Source organism: Alligator mississippiensis, chromosome 4, assembly GCF_030867095.1.
Source record: "Alligator mississippiensis isolate rAllMis1 chromosome 4, rAllMis1, whole genome shotgun sequence".
Lineage (NCBI taxonomy): Eukaryota > Metazoa > Chordata > Crocodylia > Alligatoridae > Alligator > Alligator mississippiensis.
Window position 1 is genome coordinate 176,908,324 of NC_081827.1, and position 14,283 is coordinate 176,922,606.

Genomic DNA, 14,283 nt, shown 5'->3' on the forward strand with positions numbered 1-14,283 from the left:
ACCTGGCCTAGTCCTGAATGCCATGATTCCTTCTCCCATTCCTGTCCAAACCCTGGAATCAGCAACCTAACTGACATGTTCCCCCATCCTTCAAAGATATGCGGTCTTTGAAGTGGTTGTGCCATTAGTGTTTATAGTCACAAGTGCCAGGGAATGTACTAATTATTCACTGTGTGTCTATGGCTGGGCTAACCCTCTTGACATTTTCCAGGGTAGCAAGTGTTCAAAGTGAACCAGGACAACAGAATCTTCTTCTTCAGCAACCTCTGGGGAGAAAGAGAGGCCTGAGGCAGGTAAGACCAGAGGAGGGTGTGAACGTGGTCATGCCAGTGTCCAGCAGCCCATTAATTGTTCCCTCTACCCAGTGCATATTATACCATTAACATTATCTGACTTAACAAGAAGTGGTTGGGCAAGCCCGACCCATTTGGTTCTACCAAGCCACCAAGAAAGAAGGTATGTTTTGTTTCAATCTCCAAATGCATGTTTCTTCCTTCTATTACTATTCTCATTCCTTCCTTACATAACTATTTTATTTGTAAGAAAGGCACTGCACTAGAACTGAATTGGCATGAAGTATGATGTTTCATCCATAACTTTTATAGTACTGGTAAAGTGATGTCCACATTAAAGAAAGCAAAAATTGTATATCCACTAAAAGATAAACGAGTTGACATACATACTAGTGTTGCATAAATGGCAAGACTTAATCTCCTAGAGAAGAATGCTTCAATTATATACAAGTATTTGCTTGGTGTAATATTATTCTTCGTTCTATTCTTTAGCTCCGAAGGCCTCTTCTGTCACGTCAGAAGACCCAAACTGAACCTCGTAACCGTCATGGGGCTCGACTTTCAACAACTCGTCGAAGCATACAGCCAAAAACAAAACCAAGTGGTGAGGCAACTAAGGTTGTGTTAACTAGGTTTGCAATGAACCTAGGCATGTCTTCTGTAGAGTTTTCATAACAGAAGCATTGGATGGCTTGGGGGATTAATAATAATGATAATAATAATGATATAGTGTAAGCCTTTCACTATATCATGTCCACTCCAGGTTTTCAAAGTTACTGCTACTTGTTCTTCATTAGCCTATGTGAAATGCATTTCGTGGCTTCAGTACAGTTTTTGGAGGACATATACTCACATCAGAAAAATTACTTCCACAAAATTGGTAGTTTCTCCAAAGGCAAGATGTGGCTGGACATAGAGACTGAATTATGTTTTCACCCAAAGGTAGAAGATTTAAAATTTAAATCTTCTCTATTATGAATTTTCTGTTAGTGTGTATCTACACAAGATGCTTGGAATGAATTCTATTGCACATTACCACTGTGGGCAAAACCCATGGTAATGCACAACGGAATTAGTCTACTGCACAGTAATATCACCTAAAATGCATTTGCCAGTGCTACTGCGTAGTAGCGCCGTTACTGCACATTTAGTTAGTACCTGTTATTACAGGTGCTAAACTGAATGCGCAGGAACCAGTGAAATCCCTATGCTTCTCCATAGTAGCACTGGTTGCTGCGCATTTAGTTAGTACCTGTTATTACAGGTGCTAAACTGAGTGCGCAGGAACCACTGTGCATTAATGCATGTGTAGACATGCCCAGTGGCACCCAGAATTGCATGTTTGGAGACTGCTAGTCTGTGTGACTGACATACCTTGGTAAAACATGTATAAAAGAGGAAATTTATTATATACCTCAAACCTAAATTGGATAGGCCTTTAAAAACTGCATGTGGGGAAAACACAGAGGAGCCAGTTCAGTCTTTAGAACACTACCATTACATGCTTTCTGCTGCTAAAGCCACTAAGTAGGGCAGGCAGCTGTAGTCTGCACCTCATGAAGCCCGCAAGAGGTTTTCAAAGTCCATGTGGAAATCACGTTCTCAGCAAGCCAGTCTAATGTTGGCTTGACAATGTTGTTGGAGATGTATAAACCCTACATTGTTATCAAAGGGCACTGTTAGCCTATTGTCATGTGCATTAAAGCATCACAAAAAAGTGCTCTTTAGCTAATGTGCATTAAACTAGGCTAATGTACCTTTTTCTAGTACAGTAAGATCTCTGTTATCTGGCATGAGTGGGGAATGCCAGGTGCCGGTAATGTAAAAATGCTGGTTTATCTAAAAATACCAGAGCTGGAGGTCAGGGCTTGCATGTGGTGGTGGCGGCACGGGGTGGTGGATAGCAGTGGCAGTGGTGGCGTGGGCGGGGGTTGCACGTGGTGGTGGTGTGGGGAGATGGATGGTGGCAGTGGTGTGGTGCCAGTTAGAATGCCGGCCAGTAGAATGCTGGAAAACAGGAATTTTGCTGTACCTCCCAGTGGAGGTCTTGGAGTTAATGTGCATCACCTAAAATGTATTAATGAATGTATAGATGTGCCCAAACATTATTAAAAGCAAGAGCTGGGGTATTAACCCCACTGGGTAAATTTCAGTTTTGGTGACTGCATGTAGCATTCTCTCTATTTTCACTAGCCTGTTTTCTAGTGAAGGTATAAGTGTGTCAAAAAGCCCTGATTTTTATTCCCAGATATGCTACAGATTCCCTATAAAACTTAGGGTATGTCACTTAAGCATATGTTCTCAATTTCCTTATCTGAATGAGGATGATAATACCTCACTCACATAGGAGTTCTGAAGCTAAAGTCAATTTAATCGCTTTGGAAATAAAGACACAATATATACATAAAAAGTGTTAGTTATAGTCTTATTTTTCCTAAGTTGGAGTATTTTTGTGTTTGTTCTCCCACACCTGGCACTACAGTGGATCAAAAGCGATCAGTGACTTTCACTGAAGCTCAGACAGATGTAACAGCACCCTCCACAGCAGATACCACACCAGTGGTAGCCCAGCAGCTGGCTGGCAGCAGAAGCAGCCCTGCCCAAGTCAGCAAGCAGGAAGCCGTGAATCAACCTGTCCTGACCTCTTCTCCTGCCATTGTTGTGGCTGATCTCCACCAGACCACCAGCCAGGTAAATTGTGGGATGGTTTTACCCACTTTGGTCTCTAGGTCATGTTCTTGTCCTTTAAAGAAGAAAAGAAAAAAATAGTAAAAATGTCTAATGCAAAATGTCACTGGTGGACATAAAGGGACATAGCCGGGGAGCAAAGATACAGATTTATTTTGTTTTCTTTCGATTGAGGTCACCAGCTGCACTACGGGTTGTTTAAATGACCAACTTCCAGACATTTGTCTTAATTCTTTCAGCTTCCATTAGAATTTCACTAATGCATTTCCTTGGCTGGATTAATCCTATATCTTCCTCCTGTTTCTTCAGATATGTGTACACATCCTTCTACCAATGCCTTACTGCTCTTTGGAGGTGGGGCTGGGGTTAGGGTAAACTTGTGCATCATTGAAGGATTTCTATAAAAATGCTACTGTAATAACAAAAGTATCAAGCTTTGCAACAACCTGTTTACCCTGCAGTCACTGCTGAAAGAAATTAGGTGTTAAAAATTCTTGATGGGGGTATATTATGGTGCAAAGATTACAATTGGTAATCCAGAGGTTAGAAGAGGCCTAGTGGCATAAAAATTTTTTTTTAAGATCTCTCTATATCTGGTCCCTCAGGGGTACATGTTCTTGGGCATCAACAAAAAGAATGGAAAAATCCAACTTTGAATATATAATTTAAAAATTAAATGGGAAACGAGAAAGAACTTTAAGTCCTATCTGCCTTGTAACCAGGATGACCATTGTAATTTTCACTACAAATCTGATATATGAAGCAGGAAAAAAAACTCCCTAAAGTTTAGGTTTATGATATTTAAATAACTGGATGTTGAAACTAAAAGCAATTTAGTTTTTTTAAGTAAACAAGTCTGAAAATATTTCGCATGTGCTCTTTTGCACCATTTTTTAATTCTCCTTCTCTCTTCCTGTAAGTTCAAACCTGACTAGAAGTTCTTTTGATTCCAGACTGAGACACTTTCTGCAGCGAAGGAAAAAGACGAAGAGGAGGATTTGGAGTCCAGGCCAGGACCAGCACACAGCGCCACACAACTTTCTGACACGGAAGACTTCACAGGTCTAGAGACTACCAGCTTGCTGCAGCATGAAGACACTGTCCTTCACATCAGTGAAGAGAATGGGATGGAGAATCCTCTTCTTTCTAGTCACTTCACCTACACACATGTTGAGCTCGGGGAGACTGATGTTGACCTGGATGAGTCCCATGTTTAAATGATGGGGCACTGCAGTAGTGGGGACGAAAAAGAATGTAGAGTCTTGTTGGAGAAAATGTACCTTCTCCACATTGTCTCTTACTACTTAAAAGAGCACTTTACAACCGACAGAGGAAATACAAAATGGCCTGTTTAATATAGGCAAGTAAATGTGTTTTAGAAAATAAGAGCCAACCTTTTTTTTTTTTTTTTTGATAAATCCACTTAGGTTCAGAGCAGACTACAAAGACCAGAGGAGAATACTAAAACAAAGCTTCTCAGGGCCCAAGGCACATATCTGATTCATAGAACCCTGATGTGTTGAAAATCTGCTGCAGTCAGCAGCTTCACCAGTAAAACAGATTATTTCAAAATACCAGACAGAAAAGAACAAATTTTTTCAGGTTGGCCACCTTAATGTTGCACCCCAGAGTTTATTTTTGTAATTTTGGAAGGGTTATTCTAGTATACAAATCAAAGAATGGCATGACTAAATGTCGACAGTCAAAATGCTGACAATGAATATAGTTCTAAAGATTGTTTAAATAAAATAAACTTGTGATCATATTATCTAATCCCCATAGCAATGACAAATACCATTCAATGATTAGAAAGATACATTTTAGCACTGTAGGCTTTAGCTGTGTTTACTTTTGTCCCTTGGTTTCATTGCACTCTGCAAGATATTACCCTAGGGCTATACAAATATTCGCTCTGCAAAATGAAATAAAGCACATTCTGTAGGAAAGAATGCACATGCTGTGTGCAAATATAGGCTATTTATGTAGGGTATTTATATACCCTATATTTATATAGAATATTTATATACCCTGTATTTATTTAAAATCCATTTAAATTGTCCATTTAAATTGTCAGCAATCCCTCAAGGTTGAGGCTAAATACAGATGGGCAGGGGGTGACTGGTCTATAGATGGCATAAGTAGTACTATATATTTTGCTTAAATGTATTAAGCAATTTGTCTTTATTGTAAAAAAATACAGAATGTGTGGACTTCAATGATGCAAATATCTATTCTGGATGCACTTGGAAACACATATTTTAAGTAAATATTTATAATCCATATTTTCACATTGTGATATAATACACTGGAAATCAGAAAATGTATTGCAGGAGATGAACTTGAAAGAATATATTTTATGTGCACAAAGATTGTATTTAAAAAGATTCCACTCTATGTATGTATATAACTATATGCAGTATTTATGACTCTGTATATTTAGTTAGATATACCTGCATAACATTTATACATACGTAGTGTTCCCTTTGGGAATTGACTAAAATCATGGGTACTTTATGGCCTGTGCTACAGGATCACAGAATTATACTGAAGCATTGATTTAGCCATTGGCTTTACAGAAAAATTGCAAAACAACTGAGACACATACCAAGATATCATAAGCAATGCCCAGTTATGTGCACGTGTTCATATAAGCAATCAGGACTCATGGTAGAGATGGTATTTTTTTATTAGATCAACAAGATTTTTGCAAAAAATTGTCTTTAATTGCAGAAATTTTACAAAAATTTTGTTGGTCTAATAAAAGATATCATCTCTACCATGAGTCCTGATTGCTTTTTCCGCTAGACCAATACAGCTACAACCTGGATACCTGTGTTCATATAATGCATTTTCAATTATCTTTGTAGAATGAGACATTAGAACTTCTAAGTGTGGCATTATTATGCATAGTAAAGTTATTTAAAATCATTTTGAAAATTTCTAAAAAGAAGTTGAATCTTTTTACCTCTTCAAGAGCCATTATTTAGACTCAAGTTATGGGAAAAAAACCCTTGTGTTAGAGAGAGAACGATACAAAAAAACCCATGCATTTTCTTAAATAACTGTAAAATATTTCTAAAATAGATTGGTACCCTTACTTTTTTATTACTTTCCAGGTTTTCGTTTCATTCATTTAAATTATCTGTATAACTGGCTTCTGCTATTTCAGACCAGTGAAACCTCTGTACTGCAGTATTACTTATTTTCTATATATGCAAGGTCTGTGAGGGCCCTGTATGTACAGCTAAGTACAGAATTTGGCCTTCTATATTATTCAGACACAGCAGATACCTGATGACAACAACTTTTTTTTTTTTTTCTGAGTTCACTTAAGGCCCAGATCACAAGTTTTAAGCCCCCTCTGCCACTATTGACATCAGTGTAAACTGAAGGCACTTGGCACCTCTCAGGAAGCGCTTGTCACTTTGCAGGATTAGACCTTAACTGTACAGAGTAAAAAGGCAACCTTACAATGGGTTTATTGTCAACAAAATGGCTATGTAAAAATGGCAGCTTCTTATTCCACATAGATCTGCTTCTCATGGTTATTCTGAATGACGACTATGTTCATTGCTGACCAAAATATGTGTTACTACTTTCAACTTCTCTCAGAACTCAGAGACCATACCATCTATCTATAGGAGAGTGCACTGAATACTTGTCTGGCTTGGACATCATCACAATCATTATCAAATTTCAAAGGCAGGATTTGTATTATTAATGACATACAAATGAGAGAGTACGCAGCTTCACTTTCAGATTTCAGGTACAGCTGGATTAGCTGGCTGCTGGGGAGAAAATCTTGCAGGTAAACTGGTAAATGACTGAAACACAATCTATATAGCGCCACACCCACCATGAATTTTTAAAGAGTGACTTGTTAAGCTGATAATAGGAAGTATTTACATTATTGTGAGGTAGAAGCTTTGCCATGATATTCTGTTCTAATCATAGGGAAATAACTGTGATTTATTGTGCAAAATTCAATATCTGTGATACATGTTTTCATTAAGGTTTCCTGCTTTTACAAGCTGAATCCATCTCAGTAAGCCATAGCAAGGACTAAAAAATGCCTCTTTTGAAGTCCAAGAAAACAATGCAGTGTATAAATGATGTTATCAGAGAATTAAACATTACATTATTCAGGTGGCCCAGATGATGGCTATAATTTTATTAGAAGATTATTAAGCTGTTGACCAGACAGGCTTAACCAGTCTGTCTATGTTCTTGTGTAGTTTATTTTCATTTTGTTTGCACTTAATATTGTACTAATAAGGTGCATACATATATACTTTAGCAGATTCTGTGCTTTTTCAGTATCTCTATGAAGTGACTGGTATATATTTCTGCTGTGAAAAAAAATGATGCTGCTTAATTAGTGTTAGAGGCCTTAAGTGCATGTCTTCAACAAATGTCTGGGCTATACAGATGTCTGTCAGTGTTTTGTTTTGTTCTATTGCCTCAGCATCCTGTCTTAACTTGTGGTTGTTCAAAGGATTAAAGACAAACTATGCCTAGGCCGATAAATGTTCTGCAAATAGAGAGTAATTAAAAAACAAGGATTCGCGTTTAATCCTTTTGTACAACATTATACAGGTCTCCCTTTCTAAAAGGCTCTGTCAACCTGCTACGTGAGATTATCGTACTTCGCTGGGATGCAAAGTTTGTTAGAATTTAACCTGTTATCTGTAATATGTGCCTCGCCAAACATCATCCACCCCCAAAGCAGCCTTATACAAAGGGAGTATCCTTATACTGGGACCTTTCAGTGTGATCCATTTGTATGTTCTTGTATCCTGTTAATGTGACCTTAACTGTGCTGAATGTCTCAGTGGATTTATATGTTTTTAAATGTGCATAAGAATGTTGCAGGATGTACTTTAAATAATACTGTTGCCTACGTTTTGAAGGAAAACTGTACCGGGAGGGGAGGGGGAAAAGATGTAGTCTTGAAACAAATTTTAGTCATTTATCCACCAAGTTCAAAAAACCCACTAAAACCTAGAAACTCTCATTGAGTTGAAAGCTTACTTCATAAAATGAGTAGTTCCAGCCCAAAGTAGGGCATCCCCTTTGCAATTTGAACAAACTTCAAGCTTTAAAGTGTTTCAGCTTTCCATTGCCAAAGAAATATTTGGGGAAACAGGCAGGAAACAAAATATTGGCGAAGAAACCAGTTACACCAATTTTCACATCCACCACCAAGTGGATATGTTATTAAAGTATGATCTCAGGGCAATTAAGCAGGCATTTGGAAATTGGGAAGAAATATCAAAAAGTGTTGTGGCCTTGTATGTTGCAATTAAAGGAAAGCTATCTTGCTAAACCAAACAGAGGGAATTGATTTGCTTTGAAATTAATCAGCTTTTGTATGTTTAAGGCAAACTTGCATACATGGGACTGGATAAAAATGTCAAATTAATGTAAATCCTCTGCATTATGAATGTGTAATTCATTCTCATGATGTGCGCAACTGGAGAATGAAAGTCCCCTTTAGTAAGATGACCTTTCAAAAGGACTTGGTGAATTGCAAAGCCTGACTCTTTTAGATCTGAAAGGAGAAAAATCGACTGTCCTTCCCCAAAGTACCTAATTGTGAAGATGATGATGTATATGAAATGACCAAAGACTGTGGGTAACGTACAGATAAAGAGATGTCTAAATTATGTTTATGAAAGATGTTATGTTTGAATATGCACAAATAATAAAATACGTCTATGAATATTTAACACGGCGGGAGCTTTATTTGAGGAGACGTGTTCGCTGCTTCTGGGGCTGCCCCCGGAGCGGACCGACCCGCGCCCCAGGAGCCGTCTCTAGGCCGTGGCAGCGGGCGCTCGCTGGGGTCGCGGACTCTGCCTGAAGCTACTCGGGGAGATGTCTTCCCGCAACGTGACACGGTCGCTAACGGTGCTGGACGTTACCCAGTCGGTCACGACGCTGCCAAGGGACAGGAAACGAGATCAGGCGACACCGGTATGTTTTAACAGCAAACGAACTTCGGTACGAGTATTGTGCGTTCATTGAGTTACTTGATTTTCGTAAAATGTCCTATAGAAATCTCCCCGATTGCTTTCAGCAGTCACCGGGAGACGGACGCCGGTTCGGACAGACCCCCGCCCAGGCGGGGAGGGTTGGCAACCTGGCGCTGGCGCCTCCATGGCCGCGCGGCGCCCACAAGGCCAGAGGCCGTGACCCCGTCGCCTCGTGCGGCGCGAGGGGCCCCGCTGGGCCTGAAGGAGCTTCGCCCCTTGGCGCAGGTGTCGCCCCGCTGCCATGGCGGCGGGGGGGCAGCTTGGCCCCCATCTGCTTGCTGATCCTGCCAGAGACACGGGGGCACCTCGCCGGCCGGTGACGGCTCAGACACAGGCCACACCCCCAGGCTCGGCAGCCGGGGTCAGGCTCGGGCAGAGAGCCGCCCCCCCCCCCCCCGGTCAGGGCGAGGTCGCCGCGCTGGCCCCGCCCCCACCCCGGTGTATTGTGGGGCGGGGAATCCCGGCAGCGCCCAATGCAGAACTCCGTCCTCTAGAGGGCCGCGGCGCGGGGCGGGGGCGCATGCGCCCTAGCTGTGTGCCGGGCGGGGCGCGCATGCGCTGTGGGTGTGCGGCGGGAGCGGAGCGGCCATGGCATCGGGGTGCCGCGTCGGCCCATCCATCCTCAACAGCGACCTGGCGGCGCTGGGCGCGGAGTGCGCGCGCATGCTGGACTGCGGGGCCGACTACCTGCACCTGGATGTAATGGACGGGTAACTCCGGCGGGCGCCCGGGCCCCCCCCGCCCCGAGGTGCCCGTCCCCTCGCCTCCCCGCCCTGCCCCTCCCCCCCGCCCTCCCCTAACGCGCCGCTCTTTCCAGGCACTTCGTCCCCAACATCACGTTCGGGCACCCGGTGGTGGAGAGCCTGCGCCATCGCCTGGGCCAGACGCCCTTCTTCGGTAAGAGCGTGTCCCCAGCCCGGCCGCGGCGCCGTGTCCGCCGGCCGCCCATGTCCTGACCCCTTGCGGCCGCAGCCCCCGCGCCGTGCGAGTCGTGGCAGGGCCGGGCTCCGCGCTGCGCCGTGGTGAGGCGCGCTCCTGCGCCGGCGGGGAGCCCGCTGGGCCCGGCGCGGTCCCAGGACCCCTCCCCTGCGGGAGCAGCACCACGTACTTTCAGCCAAATGAAAATTCACAGAGATATGGTGACTTTTTTAGCTTTTCTTAAAATTAAGGGTGCATGGATAGAGATTTTGGGGGCCAATACCGATAGCCGATGTTTAAGGAGGTGTATTTATTGGCCAATCCCAATCTGATACCAATACAGCTGCCTCCAGGTGGTAAGTCTGGTGTGGTGGAAGGGGCGTGGAGGGGGGGGGGGGGGGACTGAGGCAGGGGCTGCCCAGCCAGGGCAGGGTGGAGTGCAGGGCCAAGCCATGGCTCATCCAAGAGCTGCAGGGCACGGCAGGGAGGGTGGCTCCCACCACTGTGCATACCCCAGGAAGGCACAGGGGCCGGCATGTGACCCAAATCTGCGCAGGGGCAGGGTGGGCAGCAGCCAGGGGCTGGGGCCGGCAGCATTGGGCTCTTCCTAGCGCGTGGGGCTGCACTCCTGGCACATGGGAGTTGCACTCAGGGCAGGTGGTAGTGGTGCTGGGAGGTGGGCCACAGGGAGGGGCTTTGGTGAAATTTGGGGTGGCTGCAGCCCCCATAGCCTCCCTCCTACCACTACTGCTGCCCGCCCTGAGCACAGCCCCCACGAGCCAAGAACCCAGCGCCACCAGGCCTTAGCCCACAGCTGCAGCCCACCCTGTCCCACCCCGTGCAGATCTGGGGCATATACCACCCCCGTGCCCTCCCAGAGTGCATGCAGCAGCAGGAGCTACTGCCCCATGCCCCGCAAATGAGTCACGGCTCAGTCCTGTGTCCCGCCTTGGCTGGGTAGTACCTACCCCAGTCCAACTCCCTCCCTCACTGTGGGGGGGTGTTAATCTGCCCCCCCCCCCCACCTCTTCCCTCCCTCCTCTCCTTTGACCACAACAGATTTACCAGCTGCACACAACTGTCTACACTGCCAGCTCTGCTCCTTGTCAGTCACGTGCTGTGCCACAGCCACGCAAACGCACAGGCATTTATCGGCCACATTATCTGCCATGTTAGGCTGATTTCTGATGCAGTCAATTTTATGTCGGTGCTGATCCGATATTGGACCGATATATTGTTGCACCTCTACTTAATATCAGAGGGAAGGAGAAGGTATTGTGTGGGCTATTGCTTTTACTTTAGGACACATGCCCAGCTTGTTACTGTGTGTCATTTAGTGGTTGTGATTAAGCTCAAGTAGTTATTAAACCCACACAAAACCTGTTTTGATTTGTATTCTGTATTTCTTTGTGTATCAACAGCTGGGGTGCTTGCTAGTTTTGAGGGCTAGAAGCATGTGCTTCAAATGTGCATTTTTTTGCATAAGCTTGCATTCACAGCATCCTCAGCAGTTGCTCCACATATGCTGAGCTGGATTATGAATTAGATGGTGCATGCATTACTGTGTCTGGGCCCACTGAGTCTTTCCTTTTTATGCTCTTGATCAATTCAATCCCTTTCAGATATGCACATGATGGTTGCCAAACCAGAGCAGTGGGTAAAACCAATGGCTGTGGCAGGTGCAAACCAGTACACCTTTCATCTAGAAGCTACAGACAATCCAGGGGCATTAATCAAAGACGTTCGAGAAAATGGAATGAAGGTGAGGAATGTTGTTTTTAAGCAAGTGCCTTTTCATTAGCTTTGAAGATCTGGTTGTTGGAGTTTTTGTGTAGGTTATGGGCAAGACAAAGTAAATATCAGTGGGGTCTCAGCCATAATATTCTTGCATGCATAAGGACTACTAATAGGAACTGAATGCAGGTTGTATTTGATTAAACCAGTTTTTGCCTTAATTGATCCCACAAAATGTTCCACATTTTCTTAAAATGGCAGGTGCTCATATGTTTTTATTAGGACTAGGGCAGTGAGCACAGCTGTGTATGCAGTTATCCTACAGAAGCACTTCATCTGTCTGTCTTTCCTACCTTCCTTAGGTTGGTTTAGCGATCAAACCAGGGACTACAGTTGAATATTTAGCACCATGGGCCAACCAGATAGATATGGCATTGGTGATGACAGTGGAACCTGGATTTGGGGGGCAGAAGTTTATGGAAGATATGATGCCAAAGGTATGCTTGATTACTTCAAATTAAATAGAATAAAAGCTTTTGGACTCTGGGTGGTAATGGGGAAATGAGGTAAGATTTTGTGAACACTAATTCTATAAATGGCTTTACACTCAGATGCTGCCTGGAAGTTTACCACATGATTTATTAATTTGTTTAAACATCCTGCTCATTAGGTTCAGTGGCTGAGAACACAGTTTCCTTCCTTGGACATTGAAGTGGATGGTGGAGTTGGGCCTGACACCATCCATAAGTGTGCAGAGGTAAGTTTTTTTTTTTTTTGTTTTTTTTTTAAAGGGATTTATTTCAGTTATTCTCAAATTCTTTGTTTGAAACACAAATGATCTCCCTTGAAAGAGCCCCTTTCTAGGAGTCTCTCGTTGTGTCCATCTATTTGTCAGGTATAGTAGCCCTGTAGGTTTAATTTTCAGCCCTGTACTCCCCAGTGTAAATATAATCTGAATTTTTTTTCCAGTCATTTCTAGTACCAGACAAACTAGAGCAGTTTCTTTGTTGCCATGTGTTCAAAACAGATCCAGTACTAAAACAAGAATGTTAAACAGGCAAGTAGAGATCTGTTTGGAGAAAATACTCTGTCTCCCTAGAGTGCTTTGTCTGCAGTTCTCTACCTTTTCTAAATAAAAGCTGGATGAACTCAATTTTTTAAATTATAGTTCTCAAAATCATTAATACTGTTCTGTGGTATTCAGTTGGTTGTTTATCTTCTTTAAGGCAGGGGCAAATATGATTGTGTCTGGCAGTGCCATCATGAAGAGCACAGATCCTCGGTCTGTGATTAACCTGCTAAGGAATGTGTGTTCGGAAGCTGCTCAGAAGCGCAGCCTGGACCGATGAGACCAGCTCAAGCCATGTTTAAGTTTCCTTATGTACAAGAGAACATTCATCTCTGTTGTGGATGAGGTGCCAGAGAGACACTAAACTGTGGAAACATGGTGCTGCTGAACTGAGGAATCATTCCTTTACTGCAATGAAGCAAGCAGCAGAGTAAAGTGTTACAACTGCTGTGCCAGGGCTGGAAATGCAATGTATAAATATTATCACTTTCATTTCCTGGAGATTAATTTTATAGCATATGCTATAACTGATTGGACAAACAATTCAGTCAATTTTTGCTTGAAAGAAATGCGAGGGATAATGCATACAAGCTGTGCTGGAAGATTAAAGAAACTGCCTGGTGCTCCATGCGTTTCATTGTATAATTTGTGCATTCCTATGAAACTTTTTCAGTGTTTGAAATAAACACAGTTTTACTGGTGTGGTAAATTCCATTATTTGTACAGAGACTTAATTCTGTAATTTGAGGCATGCCAATAGTACATGTACTAAAGCATAAAAGTGACAAAGCTGCAGCTTCCTTGGCATAAGCATGCTGTGGTTTAGGCACATCTGTTAATCCACTCAGTGTAGGAAGCAGAATCAAGCTTTGGTACCTTACTTCAATCACTGCTGTGACACAGACAAGACACTTTTATAGTGGAAAACCACTTTAAAGTTTAGGCGTAACTCCTGTGAGTGATAATGTCCAAGTAAAAATGGTCAGCAGCAATAATCTTAATACTCCTTAAGTTATATAGCACTAGAAACTAAAAGATAATAGGCTAGTGGTTCTGTGGGCTAAAGATGTTACTGTCTTAAACACTAATCCTGTAGGCCAGGTCTGCATACAGGGCACCAGTCCATATGCTATTGGAAGGAGAGTCTCCACCCAGGATTAAAGTGACTTTAGACCACAGGAGTTTATTTTTTCTTTTAAAGTCGCATAGACTTTGGGTCTCAACAACCAAAGGCCACTTGAAACTTGAATGAGTACTGCCACACAGGGGTTTGATGTGCTTGAGCTTTATTTATACATGCATAAACTATAACTTCCCTGTTTGTCCTTAAGCAGCAAAGCACTTAGGATGAGCTGAATAGCCTGTCTTTTAGTCTACAGTGGCCAGCTTTAGTAATTTTAATAGAAGCAGCCTCTTCCTCAAGGTGGGCGTTTACACATAAGCCATCAAATATTTACTACCAAGTATTCTGTCCCTCCCAAGTCCCTTGCAGTCCTCCTGTGGTTACAAGCAACCTGTTGCCAGGCTGGAATACCAGCAGCTGCGC

General features: G+C 43.2%; 3 protein-coding genes across 7 annotated transcripts in view; 2 read left to right on the forward strand and 1 right to left on the reverse strand.

The window, feature by feature from the left end:
- Window positions 1-8,710, forward strand: part of UNC80 (unc-80 homolog, NALCN channel complex subunit) — a 202,145-nt gene extending 193,435 nt beyond the window's left edge. For all 4 annotated transcript variants that reach the window (XM_019491985.2, XM_059727126.1, XM_059727127.1 and 1 more), the window contains 4 exons: window positions 212-293; window positions 786-897; window positions 2,776-2,984; window positions 3,935-8,710. In XM_019491985.2, the coding sequence (XP_019347530.2) occupies window positions 212-293; window positions 786-897; window positions 2,776-2,984; window positions 3,935-4,198 (667 nt within the window). In that variant the 3' untranslated portion in view covers window positions 4,199-8,710. The remainder of the gene's footprint in view (window positions 1-211; window positions 294-785; window positions 898-2,775; window positions 2,985-3,934) is intronic.
- Window positions 4,124-14,283, reverse strand: part of KANSL1L (KAT8 regulatory NSL complex subunit 1 like) — a 113,352-nt gene continuing 103,192 nt past the window's right edge. The window contains exon 15 of the mRNA XM_019491991.2: window positions 4,124-4,209. Within this exon, the coding sequence (XP_019347536.1) occupies window positions 4,195-4,209 (15 nt within the window). The 3' untranslated portion in view covers window positions 4,124-4,194. The remainder of the gene's footprint in view (window positions 4,210-14,283) is intronic.
- RPE (ribulose-5-phosphate-3-epimerase) lies at window positions 9,567-13,451 on the forward strand. 2 transcript variants are annotated; one of them, XM_006276645.4, is made up of 6 exons: window positions 9,567-9,726; window positions 9,834-9,913; window positions 11,557-11,696; window positions 12,031-12,165; window positions 12,339-12,425; window positions 12,895-13,451. In XM_006276645.4, the coding sequence occupies exons 1-6, from the start codon at window positions 9,605-9,607 to the stop codon at window positions 13,015-13,017; spliced, it is 687 nt and encodes a 228-aa protein (XP_006276707.1). In that variant the 5' UTR covers window positions 9,567-9,604; the 3' UTR covers window positions 13,018-13,451. The 2 variants fall into 2 exon arrangements, with proteins under 2 accessions (XP_006276707.1, XP_006276708.1); XM_006276646.3 differs by having other exon boundaries at window positions 9,631-9,715.

Coding starts and splice junctions, on each gene's coding strand:
- RPE (XM_006276645.4), top strand. CDS start 9,605: ATGGCATCGGGGTGCCGCGTCGGCCCATCCATCCTCAACAGCGACCTG. Junction 9,914..11,556: donor GGGCCAGACGCCCTTCTTCG/GTAAGAGCGTGT, acceptor AATCCCTTTCAG/ATATGCACATGATGGTTGCC. Junction 12,426..12,894: donor CCATCCATAAGTGTGCAGAG/GTAAGTTTTTTT, acceptor ATCTTCTTTAAG/GCAGGGGCAAATATGATTGT.